We start from the raw sequence: 27,027 nt of genomic DNA, 5'->3' as shown, positions 1-27,027 counted from the left end.
AGAAGAGCGCTGACGATCGGTGGAAGATAAACTCAACTAAACTGCACAGAAAGTTGTATCGAACACACTGCGCATGCGCAAACAGTCCATCAGTCTCTGCATGAAGCAGCTTGCTGTGACGTGAACTCCTCCTCCCAGCAGAGGATTCACAACAACATTCATTTTGATTAAACTAATGCGCCCCATGAAGGACAAGGGGAGATCATGCCATCTCTCCAAATCCTTCTTTATTTTAGTTGCTGTTGGAGAAAAGTTGAGCTTCCATAGGTCTGTCAGGTCTGATGAAAGCTTTATCCCAAGATAAGTGAAGCCTGTTGGGGACCACTTGAAAGGGCAGCTGGTAGGTAAAGTTAACCCAGTTAAATTACTTAGTGGCATGGCCTCTGATTTGCCAAAGTTAATTTTGTAGCCTGAGAAGGAGCTGAACTCATGAATAACAGAGAGAATAGCTGGTATTGATATTTCAGGTTTTGTTAAAAACAGCAAAATGTCATCCGCATAAAGTGAAATTTTGTGAACTGTTCCCCCAACTGTCATACCATGTACATCTTGGTGTTGCCTAACAGCCTCAGCCAGAGGCTCAAGCGCCAGCGCAAAGAGCAGCGGGGATAGAGGGCAACCCTGTCTCGTCCCCCTACGCAAAGGGAAAGGTGATGATTGTATGCCATTAGTTATGACACGAGCCTCTGGAGAGTTGTATAGTGTCCTAACCCATTTAAGAAACGCCCCCCCCCCCAGCCCAAACCTCTCTAATACTTCAAATAAATATTCCCACTCCACCCTGTCGAACGCCTTTTCGGCATCTAGAGATATAGCAAGCGCTCTGTAGTTTGTTAGACTTGTATGTTGTATCATGTTCAATAATCTTCTTACATTTGTGAGGGGGAACCGATTTTGTATAAACCCAGTCTGGTCTGGGTTTATGAGAAACGGCAGGAGCTTCTCCAGTCTCGTTGCGAGCAGTTTAGAGAGCAGTTTACTATCCACTCCAATAAGGCTGATGAGCCTAAATGAGCCACAAGTATCAGGTGGTTTATCTTTCTTCAATATGAGTGTGATACTTGCTAGGTTAAGCGTTGAGGGAAGGCGTCCATTCTCAAAGGAGTCTAAAAACATGTCTGTGAGTGGTCCAACTATAAGATGGCTCAATTTCTTATAAAATTCTGGGCAGAAACCATCAGGTCCTGGAGCCTTACCTCCCTTAAGGGAGGCTATGGCTCTGCGAACCTCCTCCTCAGTCAATGGTGCATCTAATTTTTCCCTTTGTTCATCTGACAGGCATGGAAGAGGCACCCTGTCAAGAAACTGCTTTCTCCTCTTATCAGAGGAGTTACATTCAGATGAGTACAGTTTCTCATAAAACTGCCTCATGATCCTATTAATGTCCTTGGTTTTGTAGTGTCTGACCTGGTTTTCGTCCAGCAATGATGGTATCGTATTTGCCACGATTCTGCCTCTAACCAACCTTGCCAAGAGTCGGCCAGGTTTGTTTCCTGACTCATAGAGCCTATGTTTAGCAAAGAAGATGGTTGACTCTGCCTTTTTAGTTAACAACTGATTGAGGGCTGAGCGGGCCGCCTCCAGTCTTTTAAACAGGGTTGTAGAAGGTGTACTTTTAAATTGAACTTCCAGCTGTTGTATTAAATTCTCTAAGTCGAGTTGCTCTTTAATAGCAGCCTTTTTCTGAGCTGTGGTGTATGATATCATACTCCCCCTAAGATAAGCTTTAGCTGTTTCCCATAGCAATGATGGGCTAACATCTGGGGTCTTATTAGCAGCCATAAAGACATTCCATTGTTCAGTAATATAGTCAATGAACGGGGGACTACTCAATAGAGAGGGGTTCATCCTCCAGTGGCGAGAGGAGGGGTCAGAGTATGGAGGGCAGATGCTCAAACTTACATGAGAGTGGTCAGAGAGTGAGCATCCGCCAATTAAGCACTCCCTGACCCTATCCAGAACCATTCTGGATGACAGGAAGAAATCAATTCTTGAAAATGTCTGATGAGGTTGGGAGAAGAAGGTGTAGTCTCTTCCCTTGGGGTTGGCTATTCTCCAAGTGTCAAACAACTCTAAGTCATGGCAGAGCTCTTTCAGCCTGAGACTCTTTCGAGGGGTTGGGCTGGACTTAGGTGGGGACTGGTCCACACTTGGGTCAAACACACAGTTAAAGTCGCCCCCTAAAATAACATATGGGGTGGATACTGATGAGACATCTGATAGAAGCTTGGGGAAAAAGGCACCTTTATATGAATTAGGGCCATATACACAACCTATAAGGATTTGTTCCCCATAAAGATAGCCTGAGACAAGGATATAACGGCCATCGTTGTCCCTGATAGTTGTCTCTAAGGTAAATGGGAGACTACGGTGAATTAATATGGCTACTCCTCTGCTTTTTGTGTTATAAGATGAATAGAATACCTGGCCCACCCAGCTCCTTCTCAACTTCAAATGCTCCAAGTCATTTAAGTGGGTTTCAGATAATAAAGCTATTTGTGTTTTCTCTTTTTTCAAAAAAGCAAGGATCTTTTGCCTTTTTATTGCATTATTAAATCCCTTGACATTAAGGGACACTATTTTGAGGTCACTCATAACAGGGTAAAAGGAAGTTTGTGATCTAAAAAAGAGAGCTTTGTGGCACAGTAGGGAGACTCAGTGCGCTTATCACAGGAAAATAGGTTAATATGTAACACCTTGAGATACAAAATGGATGGCTCCAGATACATAATGGCGTAAATAAAAACAACTGAGAGAACGTCATGAATAGCAAAACATCCGTCCCCAAATGACGGACTCCCAATTAACTCCAAATAAAACTAACACCAGAACACCCCTCCCGACCCCATCTCCACCAGCGTGGCCCGTAAGGTAGCGGGGCACATTGAACCGAGCAAGAACGCAACTGATAGAAAGAAAATCCTCTCCACTCCCCCGCTTACCACGAGCTAAACAGAATATTACAACCATGTGAACTAAACTCGAATATATTTTAACCACCAGCATGTCTTCACCAGCATGTCGCCAACCAATCAACGGCAGTGGCATGCTAAAACGACATGAAGACAATATTTAAACAATTCCTCCACCCACAGAGTATTTATCTGCAGTACATACCTTTGTATAAACAATCCAAAAATAAACGCTATCTGCAATCAACAGTGTACTGTCTTTGTAATGTCAGGTCACCTCAAATTCAGCTCAGTCCATCCAGGAAAGCAAGCGCATCCTCAGGTGAGCGAAACAAGTAGTTTTTTCCTCCGTGGGAGAAGTTCAGAGTAGCGGGGAAGGGCATGGAGAAGCGCATGTCCATTTGGATGAGCCGTTCACACACACCATTAAACGCACGTCGCATTTCTTTGACACCAACTGCATAATCCTGTTGGATGAATATTGTGTGCCCCTCATGTGACAGCGGTCCTTTCTCCTTGGCCGCAGCGAGAATCTTCAGCTTGTCCCTCGAGTTGTGCAGCTTGATAACCACTGCGCGGGGCCGGTTGGGTTTTGGGGGACCGAGGGTCCTATGAGCACGGTCAACTTTAATGATGCCCCGCTTGGTCTCCAGGTCTAGTAGAGTGGGTATCCAGCTCTCAAAAAACTTAACAGGCTGTCGGCCCTCTGCATTTTCTTTGAGGTTATAAATTACAATATTGTCTCTGTGGCTACGTCCCTCCATATCAATGCTCCTCTCCGTCAGGACCCGCACTTTGGTCTCCAAGTCAGTCTACCTGGACCCCATGGCCGTCACGTTATCCTCCGCTGCTGATACAAGGCTCTCAGCTTCCGTGATGCACTTTGTGTTGGACTCCAGCTGTGTTGTAATACTGTTCAGCGTGGTTGAGAGCTCTTCAAATTTGTTCTCCATCATAGCGGATATTTTCTCAATAACACTCTGAGAAATACCTCTGGCGAGGGCCTCAGCGTCAACAGCAGGTGTCCCTTGCGGTGTAGCGTTAGCTTCCTTGCTAGCTAGCTCGTTCTTCTTCACTTCTTGGTCTTCCAGAGGCTTGTTCGTCACGGATTTGGCGGCTTTAGGGTTAGGCATGTTGCCGATAAGTTGTTTGGCAAACTTTTGCGTGGTTGTAACTTTTTGATATTATGTAAATAAACAGATATAGCTCAGTAACAGCGGGAGCTCAGCAATGGTCGACTGCTCAGGGTTGCAGCATCACGTGACCCCCCAGCCGTGCATAATTTGATCACTATAAACATAGAAATACTACAGATACACTTGTGCGTAATGCTTGCATGGACTTTCACCGTTCCTCACACTGCTAAAGGACGCTTTTTCAGAAACTTGCACTTTTGTGGTCTTCCTCTCAGTTGTGGCTGTGAGTCGTTCACTGTAGACACCCATTGATAAGAAGACAGATAACACACAGTATTCCTTCAGAGACACTAACAGCAGATCAGCCGTATAACATATTCCTTGCCAAAAGAAACATGACAGTCATGTTACATTAGTACTAAGAAAATGGAGTGCCAAAAAAAACAAAAACATTCTCACTTGACCCTAAGGGCTTCCGTAGAAAGTCACTCACTAGTCACAATAAAAAAGCCAGAATCTCACTCTCAGCTTTACAGGAGAAAACATTTCAAAGCGGACTAGAAGCACCAAATTTGACTATTTATTTTTAAGCAAATCAATTGCAATGCATAGTCAAATGGACTCAACAACACAAACACAACAACTCATGGATAGATCTAGAAACTTCCAATGCAAAAATATCTCAATCTCAGATCTGAATTGTCCTACCTGACTCCATTAAAAATCTCAACCTCTTCCAAAATACAGTAATATCAACAACTCTGTCAGTTTGGTTGAAAGCTAACAGAATCACTAACTCATCACTAACATCCTGTAGGCAAACCCGCCTTTGGCACAGTCCAGTCTTCTTATCTGGCAGCACTCCCATGCACTCTCCAACATGGCAAACACAAAGGCATCACTCACGTTCATCGCCTGAAAATATTTTTTGAAAATCTTTAAAACTTCAACATACTTTCAAATATGGACTTGGAAAACGCCAGCTCTTTTAGTACCAGCAACTTAAATCCATCATTAAATCTAAAATCAAAATAACCAACTCCCTCAAAAACGGGCAAAGAATTCATGACAATCGCAGACTCAAAACAATGAATTTCGAAATTCTACAATCTTCTATCAAACTCCGATGACTACATAACAATCCCAATCTCAAAATGGGAAAATGACCTGGCCATCAACACAATCCAGACTTCTGGACTCAAATCTGCAAAAATATCTTCTCTATGATAAAGAACACAAATTTACAAATTATACAGTATAAAACCATCCATAGAACTCACATCACCCAACAGAAAATGCAAAAATTGGACTTATCTGACACAGACCTCTGTTCACAATGCACTTTTGGTTAAACTGATGATTACCTCCACGCCACTCCTTTAGGACAACCGTGACAATGCAATGACACTTTGAGCATATTGGGTTGCAGATTCCCTTCATCTCCATCCCTCTTCCTACTAGGAGACACCACACATACCGACATCCCAAACAAATACAGAAACCCGCTACTCATATCTTTTACTATCACCAAGAAAACAGTCCATCTAAACTGGAAATCAAAGAAATCACTTTACATCCACCACTGGACAAACCTCCTCAACAAATTCATCTCATTAGAAAAAAATGGCAGCCACATACAAGAACAATATATCAGCCTTCAACGAAACCCCAACAAACTCATTAACAATAAGAAACATAACACTAACCCTGGCGCTGAGGTGGGGGTAGGGGGGGATTATATGTATGTTTGTATATATGTATAACTTACGGAGTTTTGGAGTGTAACGTCCGAAGATGGCGGGTCCAAAAAGACCGTCTGAAAATGCTAACAGTAAGAGAAAAGCTTATAGTGGTCCTCTAAGCGGGCGCTTCCAAGAGATTGAGAGGAGGGTATGTGAGTTTGTCATTGAGAAACTAATTTTGGTCATCAGTCTTTTTGAAGATCAGTCTTGAAAAGAGGGGTCATCTTATAATCAGGGTCGTCCTATATTCGGACAATACGGTGTATATATATATATATATATATATATATATATATATATATATATATATATATATATATATATATATATACATATATATATGTATATATATATATATATATATATATATATATATAAATATATATATATATTAGGGCTGTGAAACGATTAATTTTTTAAAATTGCGATAAATCGCATTTTGTCCATAGTTAACTCGCGATTAATCGCAAATTAATCGCAATTTTTTTCTGTTCTAAATGAGCCTTAATGTAGTTTTTTCATGTTCTTAATACTTTTAACAACATAAGAAAGGGCAAATATGCTTGCTTTATTAAAATGTTAATTCACTTCAAATCATGCACTTCAACTAAAAGGCTAAAAAAATATCCCCTTACCCTAAATGGGATCAAAAGATGGTGATGTCAGCTTTTGGCGAGGGGAGGGCGGTGGGCTCTCTGCATCTGCTCAGTGTTTGGCTTGCAAATGATATTTTAGACTCAACGTACTTCAGTGGTAACTCATTTCATGTCGACAGTACGTGCAGATAACTTCTGTCCTATCAACTGAACCATCTGGCAGTGTTTTGGAAGTGAATTTGCCGTTCATAAGTCCTTTCTCCATTTCCTTTCACTTTCGCTTTTCAGTCCACCTTGTTTTTCCCGAACCGCCAACCCTGCTTCTTCTTCTTCTGATTCCCTTTCTTATTCTTCTGCCACCCTCTGGATCAAGACTACAGGTGCCATCGATGGCCGTTAATCAAACAATGCGCGTTACCAAGCATTAATCGCGCGTTAAAAAAATTAACGGCATTAAGAGGATGTTGCGTTAACGCGTTATTAACGCGTTAACTTTGGCAGCCCTAAAAACCCTCTCTGCATCTGCCATGTGTTTGGCTTGCAAATGATATTTGAGACTCGACATACTTCAATGGTAACGAGGGTTAGGTCTGGCATCAGCGGTGTCACATGGATTAAAAAAAACAACAACAACAACAAAAAAAAAATAATATATATATATATATATATATATATATATATATATATATATATATATATATAGATAGATATAGATATAGATATGTTCACATTGTCACTTGTACTGCCCCTAAAAATAATAAATAAATTAATGTCATCATTAATTAATTAATTAATTAATTAATTAATAAAAAAAGTAAATACAGTTGTAACGTGAAACACTAATAATTACTAATCCAAAAAAGTAAGACATTTTAATTAAAAACCATGAAACATGTCTTTTTTTAAACATGGTTCCTATAAAAACCATAAACCAATAAAAACCATGTTTGTGTTAAAAGGAGAAATGGACGTTGTTGTCATACTTAGATAATCTCATAATCTGCATATCATTCATAATCCCTGATCCCATAATCTACTGTAAAGAGATAACACACTCACACACATATTCCACTTGTCTCTCATCTGTTTTGTTTTTTCTCTTGTGTATAATGGACTCACACAGGCCAAACTTGTTGTGTTTGTGAAAGGTTTCTTGTATCAACTATGCAAGCATCTTGTTTGTGTGTTTCTTCAGGATGGCAGTAACCTTCATATTTTGGGTTTGGTGAAGTCAGATGAAGGATATTATCAGTGTGTCGCTGAAAACTCTGCCGGCAGCTCACAGGCGATGGCTCAGCTGCTGCTCCGAGAGCCAGGTAGGAACACACGCACACACACATACACACACACACCCACACAGTTGATACATGTCGTGTCCCTGCCGCGGCTTATGGCTAAACACAACTTGCTGTCATCACCTGTTGCCTCCATTTCTGTCATCTAAACACTCCTGTATTTACTTTATTGTGTTACATTAGTGAGCTGGGTGAATTACTAGTTCCTGTTTCCAGCATGAAAACCAGATTTTAAACTGGTGTTGGTGAGGGTTAACATGCATCCATAATTCTATTCAAGTCATGGTTTGCCTGTTATATTGTGTAAGCTGAGATATTTGTTCTGACAGCAAGAACAGTTTGCAATAATAACATTGCTTCTAAATACAGAAACCAGGCTGAAATTAAGCTGTTCAGTTACAGTAGAGATAAAAGAAATGTAAGCACATATTGATTTTAATAATAGGTTTCAGTGCACATGAACAATCAGACCAATAACTGACAGAAGAAAATGTAATTTACTGAACGACATCATTTGAAAATGTGCCTCTAATGATTAACAGTCAGCTACAACAGAGGTGAACAAACACGCTATAACAAAAAACAACTAGTACCAGAAATTGCATGTTTTTGCTCAAATGTATTCATTAAAGACATTAAGAAATATGTGTCCAAATTCATATGTTCATATGCATTTAAAAAAAATATTGCGATTAAGTTATTCAGTTGAATGAAAAAGATGCTTACTCATGTGCATTCACAAATAGATAAAACTCAGTTACCATGACATCAGTATGTCATCTCTCTATAAAAGCGAGGAATCTCTGTCTGTCTGTGTGTGTGTGTGTGTGTGTGTGTGTGTGTGTGTGTGTGTGTGTGTGTGTGTTTCTGTTAGTCAAATATCTCTGCGGATCAGGATCACACTGACCTGAGACTTTCAACATGGCTGCTGCGTGGTTCAGTGGTGTGCATCTAAGCATTTGCTTGGACTGCAATGATACCGTGAATAAATTATTTCATAAATGCTTTACAAATTCCGCCAAGCACTGTCCACCGGAGCCACCACAGTCACGTTCGCACCAGAGACAATCACTGCACACCGTGGCCACGTGCGCACCAGAGCCATTCACTGCAGAGCTCAAGCCCACGACATACCTGAAGAAACAAGCGGATTTATACCTGCAGCGGCGCGAGCTGGACCGGGATTTTGCCGGCGGTTAGGTCCCGTTCTGTTCTGTTCTGTGCATCTAAATTGACTGATGTGGATTAATGAGATTAAACGGGTCCAGACCGAGTCTGTTCGGGTCTGAGGAGATCCGGAGACGTGCGGACAACAAAGTGGAATAGGAATCTGTGGATTCTAGCGGCGGCTAGCGGCTAGCTACACGGCCCACCTCCCGAGGCGACGGACCGGATGCATCGGCACGTCCAAAACCGGACCTAGAGTAAATAATGTCCTCCACGCTTTTTCGCGAACATTGCCGTCACGTTTGTTTTGTGTCTGGTGCAGGAAGAAACGGTAAAAATGGGCTTTTGTCACAAAAGTGTCCAAGCAGCAAGTTTGGCTGTTGAGGAACAGTAAGTTGTGGGAGGGACGTAGGCGGATGATTGACATGCAACGACGGTCAGTGTGTAGACAGCGATATTGAGAGTTGAGAGATTTGTGACATTTAGCATGTTTGGAGTGTGTAGTTAGTGTGTTATGTAGTGTGTTTAGTGTGTAGTGGAGTCGGTTTTTTGTTTAATGAGACAGAACAATGAGGAGAAGCTGAATGTGGAGCAGGCAGTCCAGCTCTTAAGGAGCACAGGCAGACCTGAGCATTGCCTGCATTTAAATGTAAATAGTTGCATATAACTTTGTACATTTTTTAAATGTATGCACAAATTTAGCAAACAACAATTTATATTTGCATTATAAGTAAAAAAAAAATAATAAAGGTTAAACATATTTGTGGTTTTCACAGTAAAAAAATCTAACTTTTTCTACTTGGATTTTATGGGTTTTTTTGTGATTTTAGGTCCATTGTGTTAATACATTATGTCAAAATAAAAAAATAACTGTACAGTCACACGTGAGGTTGTGCTGAAAATAATGACACCAAGTAAATAGTTTTTAAGGTGAAATGTAATGGCAAAATCAAAAATAGTCAAAAACGGCCAATTATACCCTGGAATATCGGATTTCTCAACAAACCTAAATATCCCTGACGTCCCACCTTCAAACAGCCTCATTTGGCCATCCATGAAAAAGCTACTTAACCTCCCACTTTTTTATAGCAATACATTTTTCTTACGGGCACTGCACAAGTTACATATAATTTATCATCTCTCATTTTAGAAAATGACTGTCATAATTCCTAGTTGTGGAAGTCAAAATGCAATTAAAGTCACATCTCTCAGCGTATTGTAGTGTTGATTACATGTTCTAGGAATCACAAATTAAAGGTAGGTAAGTCACTCATATATGTTAAGCCATTTATAGTCAGTATGGAATGGAAAGGTGAAAAGTCTTTTTTTCATATGTGAATTAATTCCACATTCTTTGATATCTGATTTACTGCACACATGTATTTATTATTAATGACGTCACAAAATGGTTGCTGAATCCACCTGAGTTATAAGATCAAGCTAAATACTGTGAGACTGAGCAATGGTTCCCCTAGGCATTCCCTGGAGGATGCTCAGTTCTGATGCGCAGTTCTGATGATCAGTTCTAAAGCTTGTTCGTGTCTCATTCAGACTGAGTCACAGCTGAAAGAACAGCAGGAGCTGATGGTTTTGGCAAAGTCATTGATTGTTGTGTTGTGTTATTGTTTGTGTTGGGGTTAAAATTCAGTTAGTCATCTGTCACATACACACACAAACACACACACACACACACACACACACTCACAAGCACACAAACAGCTGCTGGTCCATTCAGATGCAGTGTTTGTACAGTGCTGACTCAGATGTCCTGCAGGCTGTTGTCTTCACAGTAGTGTCTGTGTTTTGTGTGTGTAAAAAGAGTAAGACATTGTGTACAGGTACATACAGTATATTTGCCGTTTATGATAATATATCAGTTGATTATGAATTATACAAAGCCAACTGCTAACATTGACTTAGATAATCTTCTACACGCTCTGATACAGTTGGTGGCAGATGAAGAAGCACTGCATGCAGTCGTCTTGCTCATGACAGCAAACTGCGTCAGTTGGGTGGAGGCATACAGTGCAAGCTAGGCAGCAAAGCATACAGTCACTTGTGTGAACTTCATCTGTCTTTGTTCACTACATCTTAACCCTTCATACTCTCAGGTGTGCATAAATTACATGATATTAACTTTTATTTAACATAAATAAACTTAGCTGTGGCTCAGTGGGTAGAGCGGGTTGTCTAGTGATCGGAAGGTCACTAGTTCGAATCCCGGCTCCCCCTAGTTGCATGTCTGGGAACTAGGGGAGCAAGATACTGAAACCCAAATTGCACTCAAATTGTTCCTGATGAGCAGTTGGTGCCTTGCATGGCAGCCTCCGTCAATGAACGGTGAACGGTGAATGTGGCATGTAGGTAATTATCAGTTAGGGACTGAAAAATCCATAACAAGTACAGACTCAAGGGGTCATAACATGGATTTTTCAGTCCCTAACTGAACTCTGTTATTGTGAAAAATTGATAATCCATGTTCACATTCAAGAATATCCATATACATATATGTCTTAGCTAAGTGATTAGCCTATCGATGTATGACTGACTGTGTAACTAAATGACCAACTAACACAGCTAACTGACCAACTACTTAACTAACCAAATTGTATGCTAATAATCTAGCAAACTGACAAACACACTAAACTACCCGACAGTCCGACCAACCAACAGTCCAACCAACCAAGTAAGTAACTGATGGTCAAACTATAGAACTAGCTGAATAAAACAACATTAGTTGTCTACCTGATGGACAGTCATACGTATTTGCTAACCTACTAGCTAATGGTACATTCCATTTGTACCAGGAAGCTTGAATTTCTGAATTCCCTTTGGGCAATTTCAAATGAAAAGCCCCTGACGTCAGATTTCCATCTTGGTCTAACCTCACTACGACACCCACCTCAAAATCCAAGATGGCTGCTCCGCCTATCAACAGCTATGAAAGCTGTAGAATAAACTGTTTATCTGTGTCTCAGTAAATCAGTTTTACACACAGTCCTACACCACTTCTAATTGTGGACATGCTGCTTCAGTGTTTGTAGCCACAAAATACCATGTTATTTCTATTGTTATAAACTGGTATTGCCAGTGACTAACAATGGCGAAACTGGTTAGATGTGGTATTCAATATATTTTTCCAGTTCTGTATTGAAACAAGATCAACTTTGGGTATGAAGGCATCTGAGGAAGACAAACGACTGGAACAGACATGTTGTAGGAAAGTTTAATCAGTGCTGTCACTGGGAAGTCTTCATCAAACTTGGCCTTTCTTTCCTTCTTCTTTGTCTCTGCTTTAATCACTGTTCAGTGTGTCTATCTCCCCTGAGCCAGCAGCACAGATGGCAAGACACACACACTCTGACACACACACAGACATTAAGAGGGTCAGATTGTTGGTGTTATCGCCTGGTTACCATCACCACGTGAACTGAGCATCCCAGCAGGCTCACAGCGGCCAATCAGACATTCCCACGTGAAATCACAATGTGTGTGTGTGTGTGTGTGTGTGTGTGTGTGTGTGTGTGTGTGTGCACATTTGTGAGTGTGATTGTCAGCATCCCACCTTGTTAGACCTGACAATGCCATGCCTCTTGATCCTTGGACTAACTCTTCAAACACACACAAACACACAAATGCTAAATGCAAAGGTAGCCTACTTGAGCGCACACAGAGTAGCTGAGTATTGTCATTAATGTGAATGCATGCATGTGGTGACCCTGTTTGACTCCACAACCTGGCACTTAACAGATGTGTGTCTTTCTGTTTTGTTCCCTGTTGCTAATCAATAAATCCCTCACTGGATTCCCACTCATATTTCTGTATATTTCTTTAATCAACTTTGACACACCTTAAGTGATGTATAGATTCCATTGAGTGGAATCTATACGTCAGTTACTGCTAATAACTGCAAAACATTAACAAACATAACATGTCCTTATGGAGAAACATACATGAATTTACATTTTCATTCTGGAGTTTTGGCACCCCACACAGAGTGCTGCAACACCACTGCTGACATCTTAGCAACACCACTGCTGACATCTGACATCTTAGTGCCTCTTTCGTCATAATTATGCATTTACCCAAAGGTTTGACTCATATTCAATCACAAATAAGCCTTGGTTGCATTTTGGCGAGAGTTTCACTTTGAGCTGTGACCCTTCCCTCTCACTGAAGTCACACATTGGGGGGAGGGGGGCTGAGACAAAGACACCATTCATCCCATACAAAACACTGTACCATCAGAATAATTTGGAGGATGTTCTTTTAAGGTAAAAAAGGTGCACAGTGTTACTTTAACTAGCAAGCACATATTTCATCAGTTTAGTTTTAATTCGCATTAAATCTGTTTGTGTTAGAGAGACAGAGAAGTGGCGAGTAGATGGTGTGTATAAGTGGTGTGTGTGTTCATGTATGAATACAGGACTGAAAGACAATTCCCCATCATCTCTCACTTTCTGTTTCACACTCCCCTCAGTCCTCTCTTGTCTGCTCTGCAGTGCAGTCTCCCTTAAATCCTGGTCTATATCTGATCTGGAACTGGATCAGGATTTAAACCTGAGACTACTAATCTGATGTCATCTTGTCTGGAACCCCTGGTCTCTCTCATCTGTTCATCTTTGTCTTCTTCACTGCAGTATCCATCTCTCTCATCTCTCTCATAATCTTGAGTTTATTCTTCTGTAATGTATTTTGTTTGTATCCCCTCTCCATCCCATCCTCCTGATGATTAGGATGAATCCAGGGCAAAAATGTGGGAAATTGTGTGACTACCTGGGATGGGAGAAAAAATCGATTCACACAACTATCACGATTTTTTGTTTTACGATTTTACGATTTTTTTGTTCAAAAATCCATTATTTTTCCAAATGTGAATGCTTCATTTTAGTCTATGTTTATAAGCCAGGGTGGAAAGAAGTTTCCGCTCTTTTCCAGCAGAGGCCAAACTGTTTTTCTTCAACTATCTAGTAAAGTGACGTCATATCAGTTTGCAGAAAAAACTTAAATAGAAAGCGGAGAATCACGGATTACTTGCAAAAAAGAGCCAAGTCAAAAGTGTGGACAAAAGTGTGGACACATTTTGGATTATTTGCTTTGAGTGCTGGACATGTCGAAAGCTATTTGTAAACTCTGTAATGCACATGCCGCATACTGCAGAAACACGACAAACCTTACTGCCAACCTGGCAAGACACCATCCTGGGGTAAATGCAGAGCTAATAGCCAAACGATCCAAAGCAGCAAGCCAACAGACACTCAAAGCAGCATTGTACAAACTACCCAGCAGTTCTGAAAAAACAAACGCATAACTAAATCAGTTGCTGACTTTATTTGCAAAGACCTGTGGCCTTACAGTGTTGTGGAGAATACGAGATTCAGGAATATTTAGCCGCACAGTTAGCCGGCCTTTCTCCATGTCAAGCGCATACACTCAACCTGGCCCCTCAGTGTGCCCTAAAGCTGCTGGCTGTAGCAAGATTACTCGGACGAATACGGCATGTGACTGGATTTTTCCATAGAAGTGCCAGAGCACTTCATGTTTTAGAGCAAAAACAGAAGTTGCTGGAGCTCACAGTATATATTTTTTATATACTATTATTATTATTATTATTATTATGTTTTTTACCTTTTTCATATGCAGTCCAGGCTTTTGAAAAGAGAGTGTAAGTTCAAATGTAGGAGTTTACTTGAAAATGGTTCAAATATATTGCTGCTGAATAAATCTTAAAAACTGACTTGCTTGTGATGTGCATTTTTTGGGGAAATATGGCTCCTGATATAGTCTGTAGACATCATCATCATCAACATTCAACTTTTTCACATGGGCTGGTGTTATAAAAGCAAACTAAAAATAACGGAAATTGGCAATATCGAAGAATCGCAATTTAAATCGAATCTGCACCCAAAAAATCGTAAAAGAATCAAATCGGGAGAAAAGCTTATCGTCCTAGCCCTAATGATTACCTTTAATACTGATTTACACATGTGATGATACATATTTTTTTACATTTGGTCACAGATTCTGCACGAGTACAGCACCATAACGTGTGGGAGTATGTGTGTGTGTGTGTGTGTGTGTGTGTCTGTCTGTCTGTCTGTCTGTGGCCTCTTCCTCTTTTTATTTCTGTCCTCTATTCTTCGACTATTTCTTTGTGTTTGTTTACATCATCGCTGTCTTTCTTGTCCATGTCTTGTTTCTTGGTCTCCAGTTGGTTGAATTCCACACCATATGTTCTGTTTCTCTTTTTTCTAATTGGGTCCTTTGCTTTTTAATGGTTCCGTCCAAATGTCTGTCCTTATTAGTTTTTTGTCTTGTTTCCTTCCTTTCTTTCTCCCTCTGTGAGTAGTTCAACCTTTTGGTTTAATTTGCAGCAGCTTGTCAGCCTGCTGTCTTTCACTGACTATGATGGTATTTTCATTGGAGCTTACTGAATGTTTTAGACTTCTGTTGTCTCTCAGAAAACCATTCTCCTGTGGTTTTGCTCGTTCAGCTCAATGTCCTACCTTGTCCTGTTTTAATTTGATTTATCACCTGTCATGTCATTTTACCATTTTGTTGTCCAACTGATGATTTAACAGTTGGACTTGATTGGATTGGTTTGTTTGCTTCTTGATCTAATACAAAGAAATGGTTATATTGAGTTATGTTGAAAACTGAAAATTGAATTGTTTGCTGATCAGTTATATTTTTTCTTAAAAGAGAACCTACAGGTTAAAATGAATAATGGATCAATTTTTACAAAGAAAAACACTGTTCTTGCCAGTTCCTTGGTCAGTTCCAGCATCTTTATGGAGATTTACTACTTGAGATCTTACTCATTTATTAATGGGACAAAGGAATTATATGTAAACGGAGTCACAGGGAGTTTCTTGTTGCTGCTCTCTCTCACTACATATGATTTGGTTAGGTTTAGGAACAGAACAAGTAAGTTTAGGTTAGGGATAGCTAATAAAACTGCTTGGTTAGGTTTAGCTAACAAGAATACTTGGCTAAGTTCAGGCAAGTAAACCTCTGGGTTAGGTTACATGGCTACTACAGGATTATGTTTAGTGAAAGATCATGGTTTGGGTTAAATTGATAAGCTGTAATATAATTAATATGTTATGTAAGTGACGTAAGTTAAAAGAACTCACTGATGACTTGGTTTTGCATGGGACACAATCAGTTATCCTGAGTGAAAGTCCTGTGTTGCTTGTCCCAGTCAACCCCTCTATGTTTGGACAGTGTCACTCATAATACTACATAATCTGATTTTCTACTTTGCTCTCCTCATAATTACTATGACCACTGCCTAACAACAAACGTAAATATGTTTATATTTCAGTTTTTCAGCATTGCCTGCTATCTTCTCGTCCTTTCACTAATAACAGATGTAGTTTTATGATGATGTGATGACTTTCCTAGGGGGACAGGCTCAAGGTTGCGATGGAAATCACAGATGCTATTGAACCCAATCAGCCACAGAATAATGGAAATGAAGCCAAATGAATCAGACAGAATTTGTTTGTTAAAGTCCGTGTAAAGCAGCAATACATTTGTGTTATGAGTTTGTCACACCACAGAAACATGTGTCATTGACCACTGAGCCAAATTTGAAAGCTTAAAAAAATCGCTAAGTATATAAAATTAAATCTCAAAATCATGGAAACTGGACACTGATATTGCTCAGCCTCATTCCTCACAGTCCATGTTTTACATTACACACAAACGTAAAACCCCAGTCTATATATAATTCCTTGTCATAGCTACATGGGTGCACATAAAATATTACCTGTGGATTATCATTGGGCTTTCAGATGGACTCCACTCAGGGAATAAGGTAAAATCATGTCATGATTAAATGCAGTAACATTTGCTAACATTACATGGGCATGACAGGGTGCATGATGTAAAATCACTTACAGGATTTGCACCTTCAGCAAAATGCATTTAATTGCCCAAATGTACAATATTTATAACATAAGCACAAACTTACACTCTCGGAGATGAGAGCACCTGCTGTCGGCGGGACTGAGAGGGTCGGTGGCGGGCACATAATGCCAGTGGCCGTGACGGTGGCACCCGCTGTCGGCAGGACGGGAGGATGCAAGCCGGTAGCGGGCACATAATGCCGGTGGCCGTGACGGTGGCATCCGCTGTCAGCAAGACGGAGAGGGTCAGTGGCGGGCACATAATGCCGGTGGCCATGATGGTGGCACCGCTGTCGGTGGGACAGGAGGATGCAAGCCGGTGGCGGGCACGTAATGCTGGTGGCAGAGATAAGAGCACCTGCTGTCTGGGGGACGGAGAAGGTGGAGGGCGGGCACATAATGCCGGTGGCCGTGATGGTGGCACACGCTGTCAGTGGGACAGGAGGATGCAAGCCAGTGGCGGGCACATAATGCCGGTGGCCGTGATGGTGGCACCCACTGTCGGCAGGACAGGAGGATGCAAGCCGGTGCGGGACTGAGAGGATTGGTGGTGGGCACATAATGCCAGTGGCCGTGACGGTGGCACCTGCTGTTGGCGGGACTGAGAGGGTCGATGGCGGGCACATAATGCCGGTGGCCGTGATGGTGGCACCCACTGTCGGCAGGACAGGAGGATGCAAGCCGGTGCGGGACTGAGAGGATTGGTGGTGGGCACATAATGCCAGTGGCCGTGACGGTGGCACCTGCTGTTGGCGGGACTGAGAGGGTCGATGGCGGGCACATAATGCCGGTGGCCGTGAAGGTGGCACTCGCTGTCGGCGGGACAGGAGGATGCAAGCTGGTAGCGGGCACATAATGCCGGTGCCCATGATGGTAGCAACCGCTGTCAGCGGGACGGAGAGGGACGGTGGCAGGCACATAATGCCGGTGCCCATGATGGTAGCAACCGCTGTCAGCGGGACGGAGAGGGACGGTGGCAGGTACATAATGCCGGTGACCGCGATGGTTGCACCCGCTGTCAGCGGGATGGGAGGATGCAAGCCGGGGACGGAGGGGGTCGGTTCGGCCCCACTGACCAGCGTCAATGGACTCTTCAGATATCCTGACTTTACCTGGTGAAGGTTGTTGTAACAATCGGTGGTAAAGTGGACACTGCAGAGACGAGTGTTGGTGGTGATATTGAATTCTCCACAGTAGCTCCTCTCGACAAAATTGATCCACCATTTCCCTATGTTGTCGTCCGTAGAAAACTTAAATAAGCTATTCATAGCCGTGTTACGTAACGCGGCCATGATTTCTGACCCGCCCATTACATCCTGAACACAGAAATTTTAAAACACAGTTTGTGAGCCTAGCGCCAAAATTAAATTATAAATGGTTGAATGGCTTTTTACATGCTTTAAGGAAATACATTTATGACCTCTTTAATGTGTTAAATAAATAAAATTGCTAAATATGCTTTACACTGAGTTTAAACATTCGTAAATCTGGTTGTGCAATAGATTTTCACTTAGGCTACGTTCACACTGCAGTTACAAGTGACCTGAATCCGATTTTTTCGCTCATATGTGACCCATATCTGATTTGCTTTTGACAGTGTGAACAGCACAAGTCGCATTGAATCTGACATTTTCTAATCAGATTCAGGCCACATTTAAATGTGGTACTGAATCGGATACGTATCGGATTTTTTTGAATGCGACCGCAATCTGAACAGCCAGGTCGCATTTAATGCGACTTTGACGTCATTCTGACCCGCGCTGCACTGTTTTGTAGATGAATGACAAATAAAGTTGATTGAAAAAAAAGTGTGCCACAGGCGGGAGTGAGCGGGAGCCACAAACTTAATCAAAACAAACATGGAGGAGAGCAGTGCAGCACCTCCTGGAGATCGTCACCCTGGGGTAGTTTAATGTAGTCAGGCATGAGGACATGATGCACAGCTTTGCAGAAGTCATAGACAATAGCGCAAACGGAGGACTTCGCGATGCCAAACAGGTTGGCCAAGGTGCGGTAACCCAGGTTGCTAACCAGTATAGCCCCACTCCGACTCGCTTTCTCAAGGAGATGGATCTCCTGAACGCCGTGTCTCGTCTGGAAAGTCTCGGGGAGAGGCGCTGACAAATGTGGTGAAAGGTATTCCTCGACATTCTAAAGTTCTGGAAGAAATCCTGCTCGGTGTAACCAGCCACATCCCGATCCCACCTATCCTGGCTCCGACGCCGCATCCAAATACTCCTCTGTACGGATGTTGCCGCTATTGCTCCACATAGAGCCATCATTAAAATATGAATTTTCTTTCTCCTCTTCCTCCTTCGTGATATCACCCGCTCACAAATTTGCCGGCTGCCGCCACACACTGTTTTTAGCATTAAGCCATACAGTCCCACGTTACCGGTTGCCGTTGCCATGTTCGCTTCCGTAAACACCGCTGTGGCGAGATGTCATCAATGATCAACTGCGCATGCGGGTCACTTCAGGAGCGTGAGCTGTTCACACAGCAATCCGTAGACAGGCCGCATTTAAAGAGATAATGTGAACAGCCAAACAAAAAATCGGATTCAAGCAATAAATCGGAATTGTGCATTAAGACCTGCAGTGTGAACGTAGCCTTAGAAATGTCAGTGGATATGTCCCTTTCATCCTCAGTGGAAATCAAACCCTTTTCCTTCATCTATTATAATGCCCCTAATGGAAAAAGGGTAAAAGAGAAGAAGACAGAAAGAGATAGATCCCCAATCATTTTTGGGCTGCTGGGAGAGAGGAGGTAGAAGGAGGATCAGGACTGGGATGGATGAGGAAGAACAGAGAATAATGAGAAGAAGAGAGAGGAAAATAGATCAAAAGAAATTGCCTAAAACAATTCAGTAGAAGAGGAAGAAGAAGAAAAGACAGAGGATGGAAGGCAAGAGAGCTAGAGAGAGAGAGAGAGAGAGAGAGAGAGAGAGAGAGAGAGAGAGAGAGAGAGAGAGAGAGAAGAGAGTAAGAGATGGGAGGGTCAAGCGAAGGGCAGGGCAAGTAAGAAAGAAAAGGAGGAAGTGTGTCAGCCATGACAGATTTGTATTCCACAGTGAGCGTCTGACCTTAGCAAACCCATCACACACACACACACACACACACCTTATCTCTTACACACAGAGAAATGCTTTTACTCCATCACCTCAACTCCCTCTGTCTGCACACGCATACACACACTCTACAACAGGAGTATGTGTAGGAGGGTGGGGGTGTGGGAGTCTCTGTCTGTTGCCATGGAGATGGTAGACTTCTCTTCTCTCCCATGCTCTATCCTGTGAGGACCAGATGAGTGTGTGTGTGTGTGTGTTTGACACAGAGACATAGAGAAAGAGAGAGAGAACGAGAGAGAGTATGACAGATACATATAAAGTGTTTGGGAGTGTAAGAAAATATTACTTGTTTGTGTGTCTTTGTGTTGTTTATGTGTCTGTGTTGTGTATGTGTGTGTCTTTGTGTTGTTTATGTGTGTCTTTGTGTTGTGTTTGTATCTTTGCTTTGTGTGTGTCTGCGTTGTGTGTGTGTCTGTGCTGTGTGTGTGTGTGTGTGTGCCTCTGTGTTGTGTGTGTGTGAGTCTATGTGTTGTGTGTGTGTGGCTTTGCATTGTGTGTGTGTCTTTGTGCTGTGTTTGTATTGTGTGTGTGTGTGTGTGTCTTTGCATTGTGTTTGTGTGCATTTTGACCCACTGAACTATTTCATTTAACTAAAAGACACACAAAAACTATAACAAATCTAAAATATGAAAATACAAGTCATCTCAATTTTCACCCTCCACATCTTCTCTTTCCTGTTTCCATATTTGACTGATAGAGCTACCAGGGTTGCTGGACTTTGGTGTGAAACACAATGTTACCTCTTTGGTTTATCCAGAATGATGTTTGTATCAAGATTTTCTTAGTCAATCAGTTCTCTCACTCTCTCACCCAATGTTGGCTGTGTTAAGTCAAGTACTGAAAGATTTCCAACATCTTGTACACAGCCTCAGTATTAGATTTCCAGTCCAGTCTGTTGCCGATCACCACTCCCAGGTATTTTTAGTCCTCCACCAATTCCAGCCATCTCCCCCCTGATCTGTAGTGGCTGTGAAGGCATCTTCTTTCTCCTGAAGTCGATCACCATCTCTCTGGTCTTGTTGACATTCAGTCTCAGGTGATTGTTTGGACCACTCTACAAAGTTGTCTACCAGTGTCCTTTTCTCACCCTCCTCTCGCTCTCTTATACACCCGACAACAGCTGAGTCGTCAGAAAACTTCTGCAGGTGACATGACTCAGAGTTGTACTGAAAGTCAGTGGTGTATAAGGTGGGGAGGGAGGGAGAAAGCACCGTTCCCTGCGGACAGGGCTGTAAACTAACTTTTTGGCTCACCTGCCAAGGTGACCGGTAGATGAAAGAATCTACCGGCCAAGTAAATTTTTTACCGGCCAAATAATAAAATGCCTCTTTTTGTTGCATATACATCTGTTTCAGTACTTTTCATGGAGATAACAGTATTATATACCAATACATGCTAAGAAAAGAGGCCAAAGTATCATTTAGAAACACATTTTAATATTATTAATTAAATTTCATAACATTGCAAATTGAAAACTTTAACAGTGCAAAACTTTGACAAACGAAACACTCATTAATTAACTATCAGGCTCTGTAATAGACTTGTCAGTGTCGACTGTACCATAATAACATATACACTGGATTTGATAGACCCATGATTTTACACGTTTTGTGACGTGACAAGTGTTCTCATATTAAAGGGATAGTTCGGTTTTTTTGAAGTGGGGTCATATAAAGTACATATCTATAGTCGATCTGTTTCCTACCGTAATCACCGATCAGCGCAGCCTCAGTTTGGAGAAGTAGAGAGCCGCTCCAACCCAGACGCTCAGCTTTGTACTGCAGTGAACGGGGTTCAGCAAAAAAGCGAAATTAACCACCTAAAACAAGACTCACCTAAAAAAATTTACGTCAGTTCAAGTGTACGTTGTATAGGTAAAATTCACACCGCTTTACATCACGGTCAGACGTGCTTTCTTTTGGCACTACATTTTCTCAACCACAGAACCTCCGTATCCCTACGCATTAGCGTAACTGGGCAACAGCTGATCTGCGAGCGGCGGCTGGACGAGAGGTTTACTTTCGATAAAAACGAAACTTAACTCTCCGTATCCTTCCACATTAGCGCTCATGCGTAGGGATACGCCTGCTATATCGCTATATAATGTTTTGCTATATCGTGCATACATTTATTGCAAGAGCACGACCATCGGGACAAACATTGGGAGGTGAATGGGAGAGCAGGTGGGTCCAGGAATGCCGGCGGAAACAGGGAAACTGGGAACAGAGAAAGGAGTCAAAAAACGGTTTCTCGCAGGAGACAATACTAGCGCTAAACCACATTAAGGCACTGACTGTATGTTACGGTCCGGCATCAGGTTGCGGGAAGCGTCTGGTCTTTATGGTGGCAGGTGAATGAGAGAGGTTGCTACCCTCCACGCCGCATGGATCGATCAGCTGATTGCTGAGTGGCTGCACCTGTCCCCTCTGCCCCGCATCATGCTCCAGCCTGCCAGAGAGAGAGGAAAAAAGGGAGAGAGAGGCTGCCACTATATGGCCCTAGACGTGGAGGGTGTGACACAGAAGCTGTGATTTAAAACTACAATTGCAGAACTACATAACTAGAACTGCCATGAGTGGTCATTTTAACTGTTAGAATTCCAATTCTATAATCTCTCGTGATAATACTCAATAAGGAGATTAATGAATTTATTGTACTAGAATGTCTTTGAAAAAGTCAATACAGGTGTATAAACAATTATCCCCCTCACAAACACACACACTGTCTCTCCTTGGCTTCCTCCCTTTATGTTCCAGGGCAGGGCAGCATAGTGGAGCTGACCTGCATCAGCTGTGAATGGGTCTGGCTGAGTCTTCCGAAAGTGGTCGTTTTCTGACGATAGACAATGATAGTGGACGAGCAAACAAAATGCATCTTCCACTGCACTACATGTATCAGTATAACTGCAGCAAAGTCTGTTTGGTTAATATAGGTACACATGATTTTCTTCGTGCAATTACATCAAACATTTTAAACAAAAATAAGGACACTTTTAGTAAAAGTCAAGTTGCATTGTAATGTTTAATTTAACAACGTTTGAAATTTGACAAGGCAAGGAAGTTGTATAGCACAATTCAAACACAATTAAACTCAAAGTGCTTTATAGTGGCACACAATTGACTGATTGATTAAAATTGTGTTGGAAAGACTAAGAAGACATTAAGAAGACATCAAGAAAAAAGGCTGGGTTGCTGCAGATGCAGCTGTCTAATAGAGTCCCATCAAGACACCTTAACAGTAGTTAAGGATTGAAAATGAATGCATGGACAAGTTTGATAGAGAAATAGTCCCTTGGTGATATGGCTATGTAAATGTGTTTGTCATCTGCACAATGATGGTAACACATTTTGTTGATATTTTAGGGTTCTGATGACCCCCAGCTTGTGCTCCAGCGGGGGATGAGAAATGAACAGCAACTACTGAACTGTGTGTAGGCTTTCTGTACACCTCAATGTTGAGGCTTCTGTCTTCTTCAATGTGTACTGCGCAGTCCAAAAAGGGCAGACTGTTTCCTCTGACATCTTCCCATCTGAACTTGATATTATTGTCCACATCATTGTTTTGTGAAGGCTTCCACTTCCTTGCTCTGAATTTGACCCAGGTGTTGTCCACATACCTGAACCAGTGGCTTGGAGCAGTTTCTGTGAAGGTAATCAAAGCACTGTTGTCAGTTTTTTCCATGTAGAGGTTTAACACTATTGGACACCAATTGGACACCAATGAGCCCATGACACAGCCGTGCTTCTGTCTGTAAAAGCCTTCACTGTAGTGGAAGTAGGTGGTTGTGTAACGCCCGCCAATGTAATAATGTCCGCAAACGTAATAAACCACAAACATAATAAAAATCAGCATCATTTAATGTAGTAAACCCACAAATGTAATACATTTTCCACAAACATAATAGCCACTGCCTACTACAAACGTAACACACAATTTCCCAAGAATGTAATGACTATTATGTTTGCAGGGATTTATTATGTTTGTGGGGACGTGAAAATCTTTATTGTAATAACTTCCCACAAATGTAATAATACAATGAATAATGGTCATTGTGGTTGTTGTTTGTTTGCCTTTACACCTACTAATACTACTGACTCTCCGCTCAACGGTGTCCAAAGTTGGGCCAGAATTCCAACAGTACTAGAAGGGCTGTAAGCGGTCACCCTGACCGCTAGATTTTAAACTCTGTAATTTCTCATGTAAATACCCAATCGAGTGATGAATGCATTCATCGTGTCGTTATATTTTTTTAAAACACCAAAATGTACATTTTAACAAGTTTAATTATACATTTATCAATTTACTTGTTCTGAGTTTTATCTATTAAATATATGTGTAAATATATGCAACAATTATGATTTACTATGTGCAATGATATGAATATTAACAATTAAAAGTAACTTATTTGATTATGAAACATTTTATTTTCACACTTAATGATATATAATAAAAACAAATTATAAATATAGCCGCAAGCGACGATCTGCGGGTTCCAACCCCTTTTCGCCCCAAGCCGGCCACCCTGACCCTCATCCCCGGCAGTCGATGACAGCAGCCAACGTGTTCCTCAAAGATCTGTGCAACACATACCCATCATAAGCCCCAGATTTCTCCAAATTGGTTTTTTAGCTACATGCTAATGGCATTTATAGCTCCCCCTATAGGTTGAGCTCAACATGCTTTGGTAGGCAGATTCCCAGCCCTGTTGTGAACCTACCCACCAAGTTCTGTGATGATAGGGCAAAGAGTTATGGCCAATCATTTCTAAGCCCTGCCCATTGCGAAAATACATTGGTCCGTGGCAGCCATGTTTTTTGACCAATCTGGCTCATTTATAATTCAAATTTTGTCTTTTCATCCCCTGAAGCCGTATACCAAATTTGGTGTCGATAGAGTCAATCTTTAAACGTTTTTAATAATTTTACTGTTTTTCACATTATGCAAATTGGCAAAAAATCTAGGTAGGCTAAGCTTCATGGTCCAATAAGCTTTTTTGTAGAGCACATCGAGCTGGACTTGTGAGTCAAATTTTAAGTCAATCAGATTTACGCATTTTCAAGCCTCAGTTACAGCTCCACTATCTGGCTGACTGGGTCATATTTTAATAAAAGTTGTTGCACATCATTTCCTTCGGGGTTAGAACCCTAATAGTAATAAACCGGCACAATTTTAGAAGGGGTAATAATTGAAAAAGCTGGAAACGAGCTGATATAAAACAAGCATGCAGATTACCTCTGCTTTTTTTACAATTACCACACACAGGCTTGTGGCATTTCAAGTGTCCGACGTTTTGTTCTGTTTGCAGCTCTTTCACACCTGGCACTGCCTCCGTGTCTGTGTCTGCTGCTGCTGCGGTTGCTTCCGCTGCTGCCCACCTTGTGCCGTCTGCCACACGGCCCCTTTCCTCTCCATGTATTCTGCCTTCAGCTTCTCTGCCAGTTTCTGCAGGAATTTCCTCCGTGATATCCTGCTGCTGGTGCGCTCCTTGGACAAGATGTGGGCATTGATCCCAGCCAGGTCGAGGATGTTACAGAAGACTGCGACTGGCCATCTTCATCCTTGCAGTTCTTGCTGTTGTTGTAGTACATCACAGACTCTGGTTTTGCCTTCACCCCACTAAAGGTGCCCACACCTGAGTGCATGGTGCTTAGGATGCAGACATTCTTCCTCGGCTTTCCCTGGTACACAGTCAGAGCCGCATCACCACACTTCGGCACCTTCGTGTTGAACAGCTCTTCTTGCTGCTTCACGAAGGGGAGAACTCTCATTTTTGTTTGCCCATGTTGCCAACCAGGCTATCTAATACAACTACATAATAATTAACTTACAAGTAAATTTGCAAAGAAGCACAAAAAATGTAACAATGAAACCCTGCGAAATGATGTGCAGTCAATATGACCGCTTATGTCCAAAATAGTTAAAAACTTGTACAGGAAACCATTATCAGAACCTTAAACCATCGGGCTGAGGCCATGCACACTAAGTCAGAGGGGAAGGAGAAGGAACAGACGCACATCAGGGGAGCACTTAAAACCTGTGGCTACCAAAACTGGACCTTTGTCAAAACAACTTAAAGACCCAAAGCAGACAGAGAGGAGGAGACGAGAAAACGTAACGACATCGTCATTCCCTATGTCGCATGAAGATCTGAGAAACTCAAGAGGATCTTTAATAAACATTATATCCCAGAGGCAGAATAAGGAGAGGCTTTTCACTAAAATACGATCACACTTATGAAACAGAAAAAAAAAATAGTATGGTCAGGTTCCCTCTACAGCTGACGCGAAAACAAATCCTGGTTATTGTTGTGAATTACCTTGATTTTTATGGTTTGGTTTGGCTCACAGCTTAAGTGTGATTTCTCAACCCCCACCTTTATTTAGAACCATTTCTGAATAAGTCAGTTTTCCTCTCTGTTAGGAAAACATAAAAACCAACAAAGAGGAGAGGAGGATGATGGATGATGAGAGGAAAATATTTATCTTCTCTCCTCTCAGAGTGCTAATATTTCTGCAATTTTGGCCTCTATTGATCGGAGAAAGTGGAAGGTCATCTATATAGTCTGTGTGCGTGTGTGTGTCCTTCCCTATTGATTTGTCAGAGGTTTGAGATTTGTACCTTACTGCATACACCTAAATGTGTCACCAGGCTGAGTTTGTGTGCATGTGTCAATGTGTCTATATGTGTGTGGTTGTGTGTTGTCACTTCTATCATTGATCCCATTTGTGATGAAACACCTTCCCATCAGCCCCTTCATCAACACTCAGCAGGAGAAGGAAGAAAGAGGAAGTGTGTACGTGTGTGAATGAAGGCACAGTTGTGTGTCTGTTTGCACCATTCAGTTATTGAGTCCTGCTGTTCAAATTTAGGAAAACATGATGGACTTTATTAAATCATTTCAGTGTTTAACACCATATGCACGTGTTCTCATGAAACACTGTATACTATGTAGAGAGTATGCATTTAGCTTGTGCATGCTACACAAGGTCTCGCTGTTTAATGTACTATTGATATACACAGTAGATACACAGAGTCGTGGTTTTCTTTGTTTTCAGTACAGCAGTTCATTAGTGCTCTGTAGCTCTGGGGTCCATTCATCACATCTTGTGCTTGTTTGTAGAGACCATCGGTAGATTCC

General features: G+C 41.8%; 1 protein-coding gene across 1 annotated transcript in view; it reads left to right on the top strand.

Moving 5' to 3' along the window:
- The window catches only part of dcc (DCC netrin 1 receptor), a 474,778-nt gene that overhangs the window by 195,400 nt on the left and 252,351 nt on the right, over positions 1-27,027 (top strand). The window contains exon 7 of the mRNA XM_030434685.1: positions 7,582-7,702. Coding sequence (XP_030290545.1) covers positions 7,582-7,702 — 121 coding nt within the window. The remainder of the gene's footprint in view (positions 1-7,581; positions 7,703-27,027) is intronic.

Source organism: Sparus aurata, chromosome 12 (assembly GCF_900880675.1).
Source record: "Sparus aurata chromosome 12, fSpaAur1.1, whole genome shotgun sequence".
NCBI lineage: Eukaryota > Metazoa > Chordata > Actinopteri > Spariformes > Sparidae > Sparus > Sparus aurata.
The sequence above is the reverse complement of the archived record's forward strand: the minus strand, read 5'-3'. Positions and strand labels throughout refer to the sequence as shown.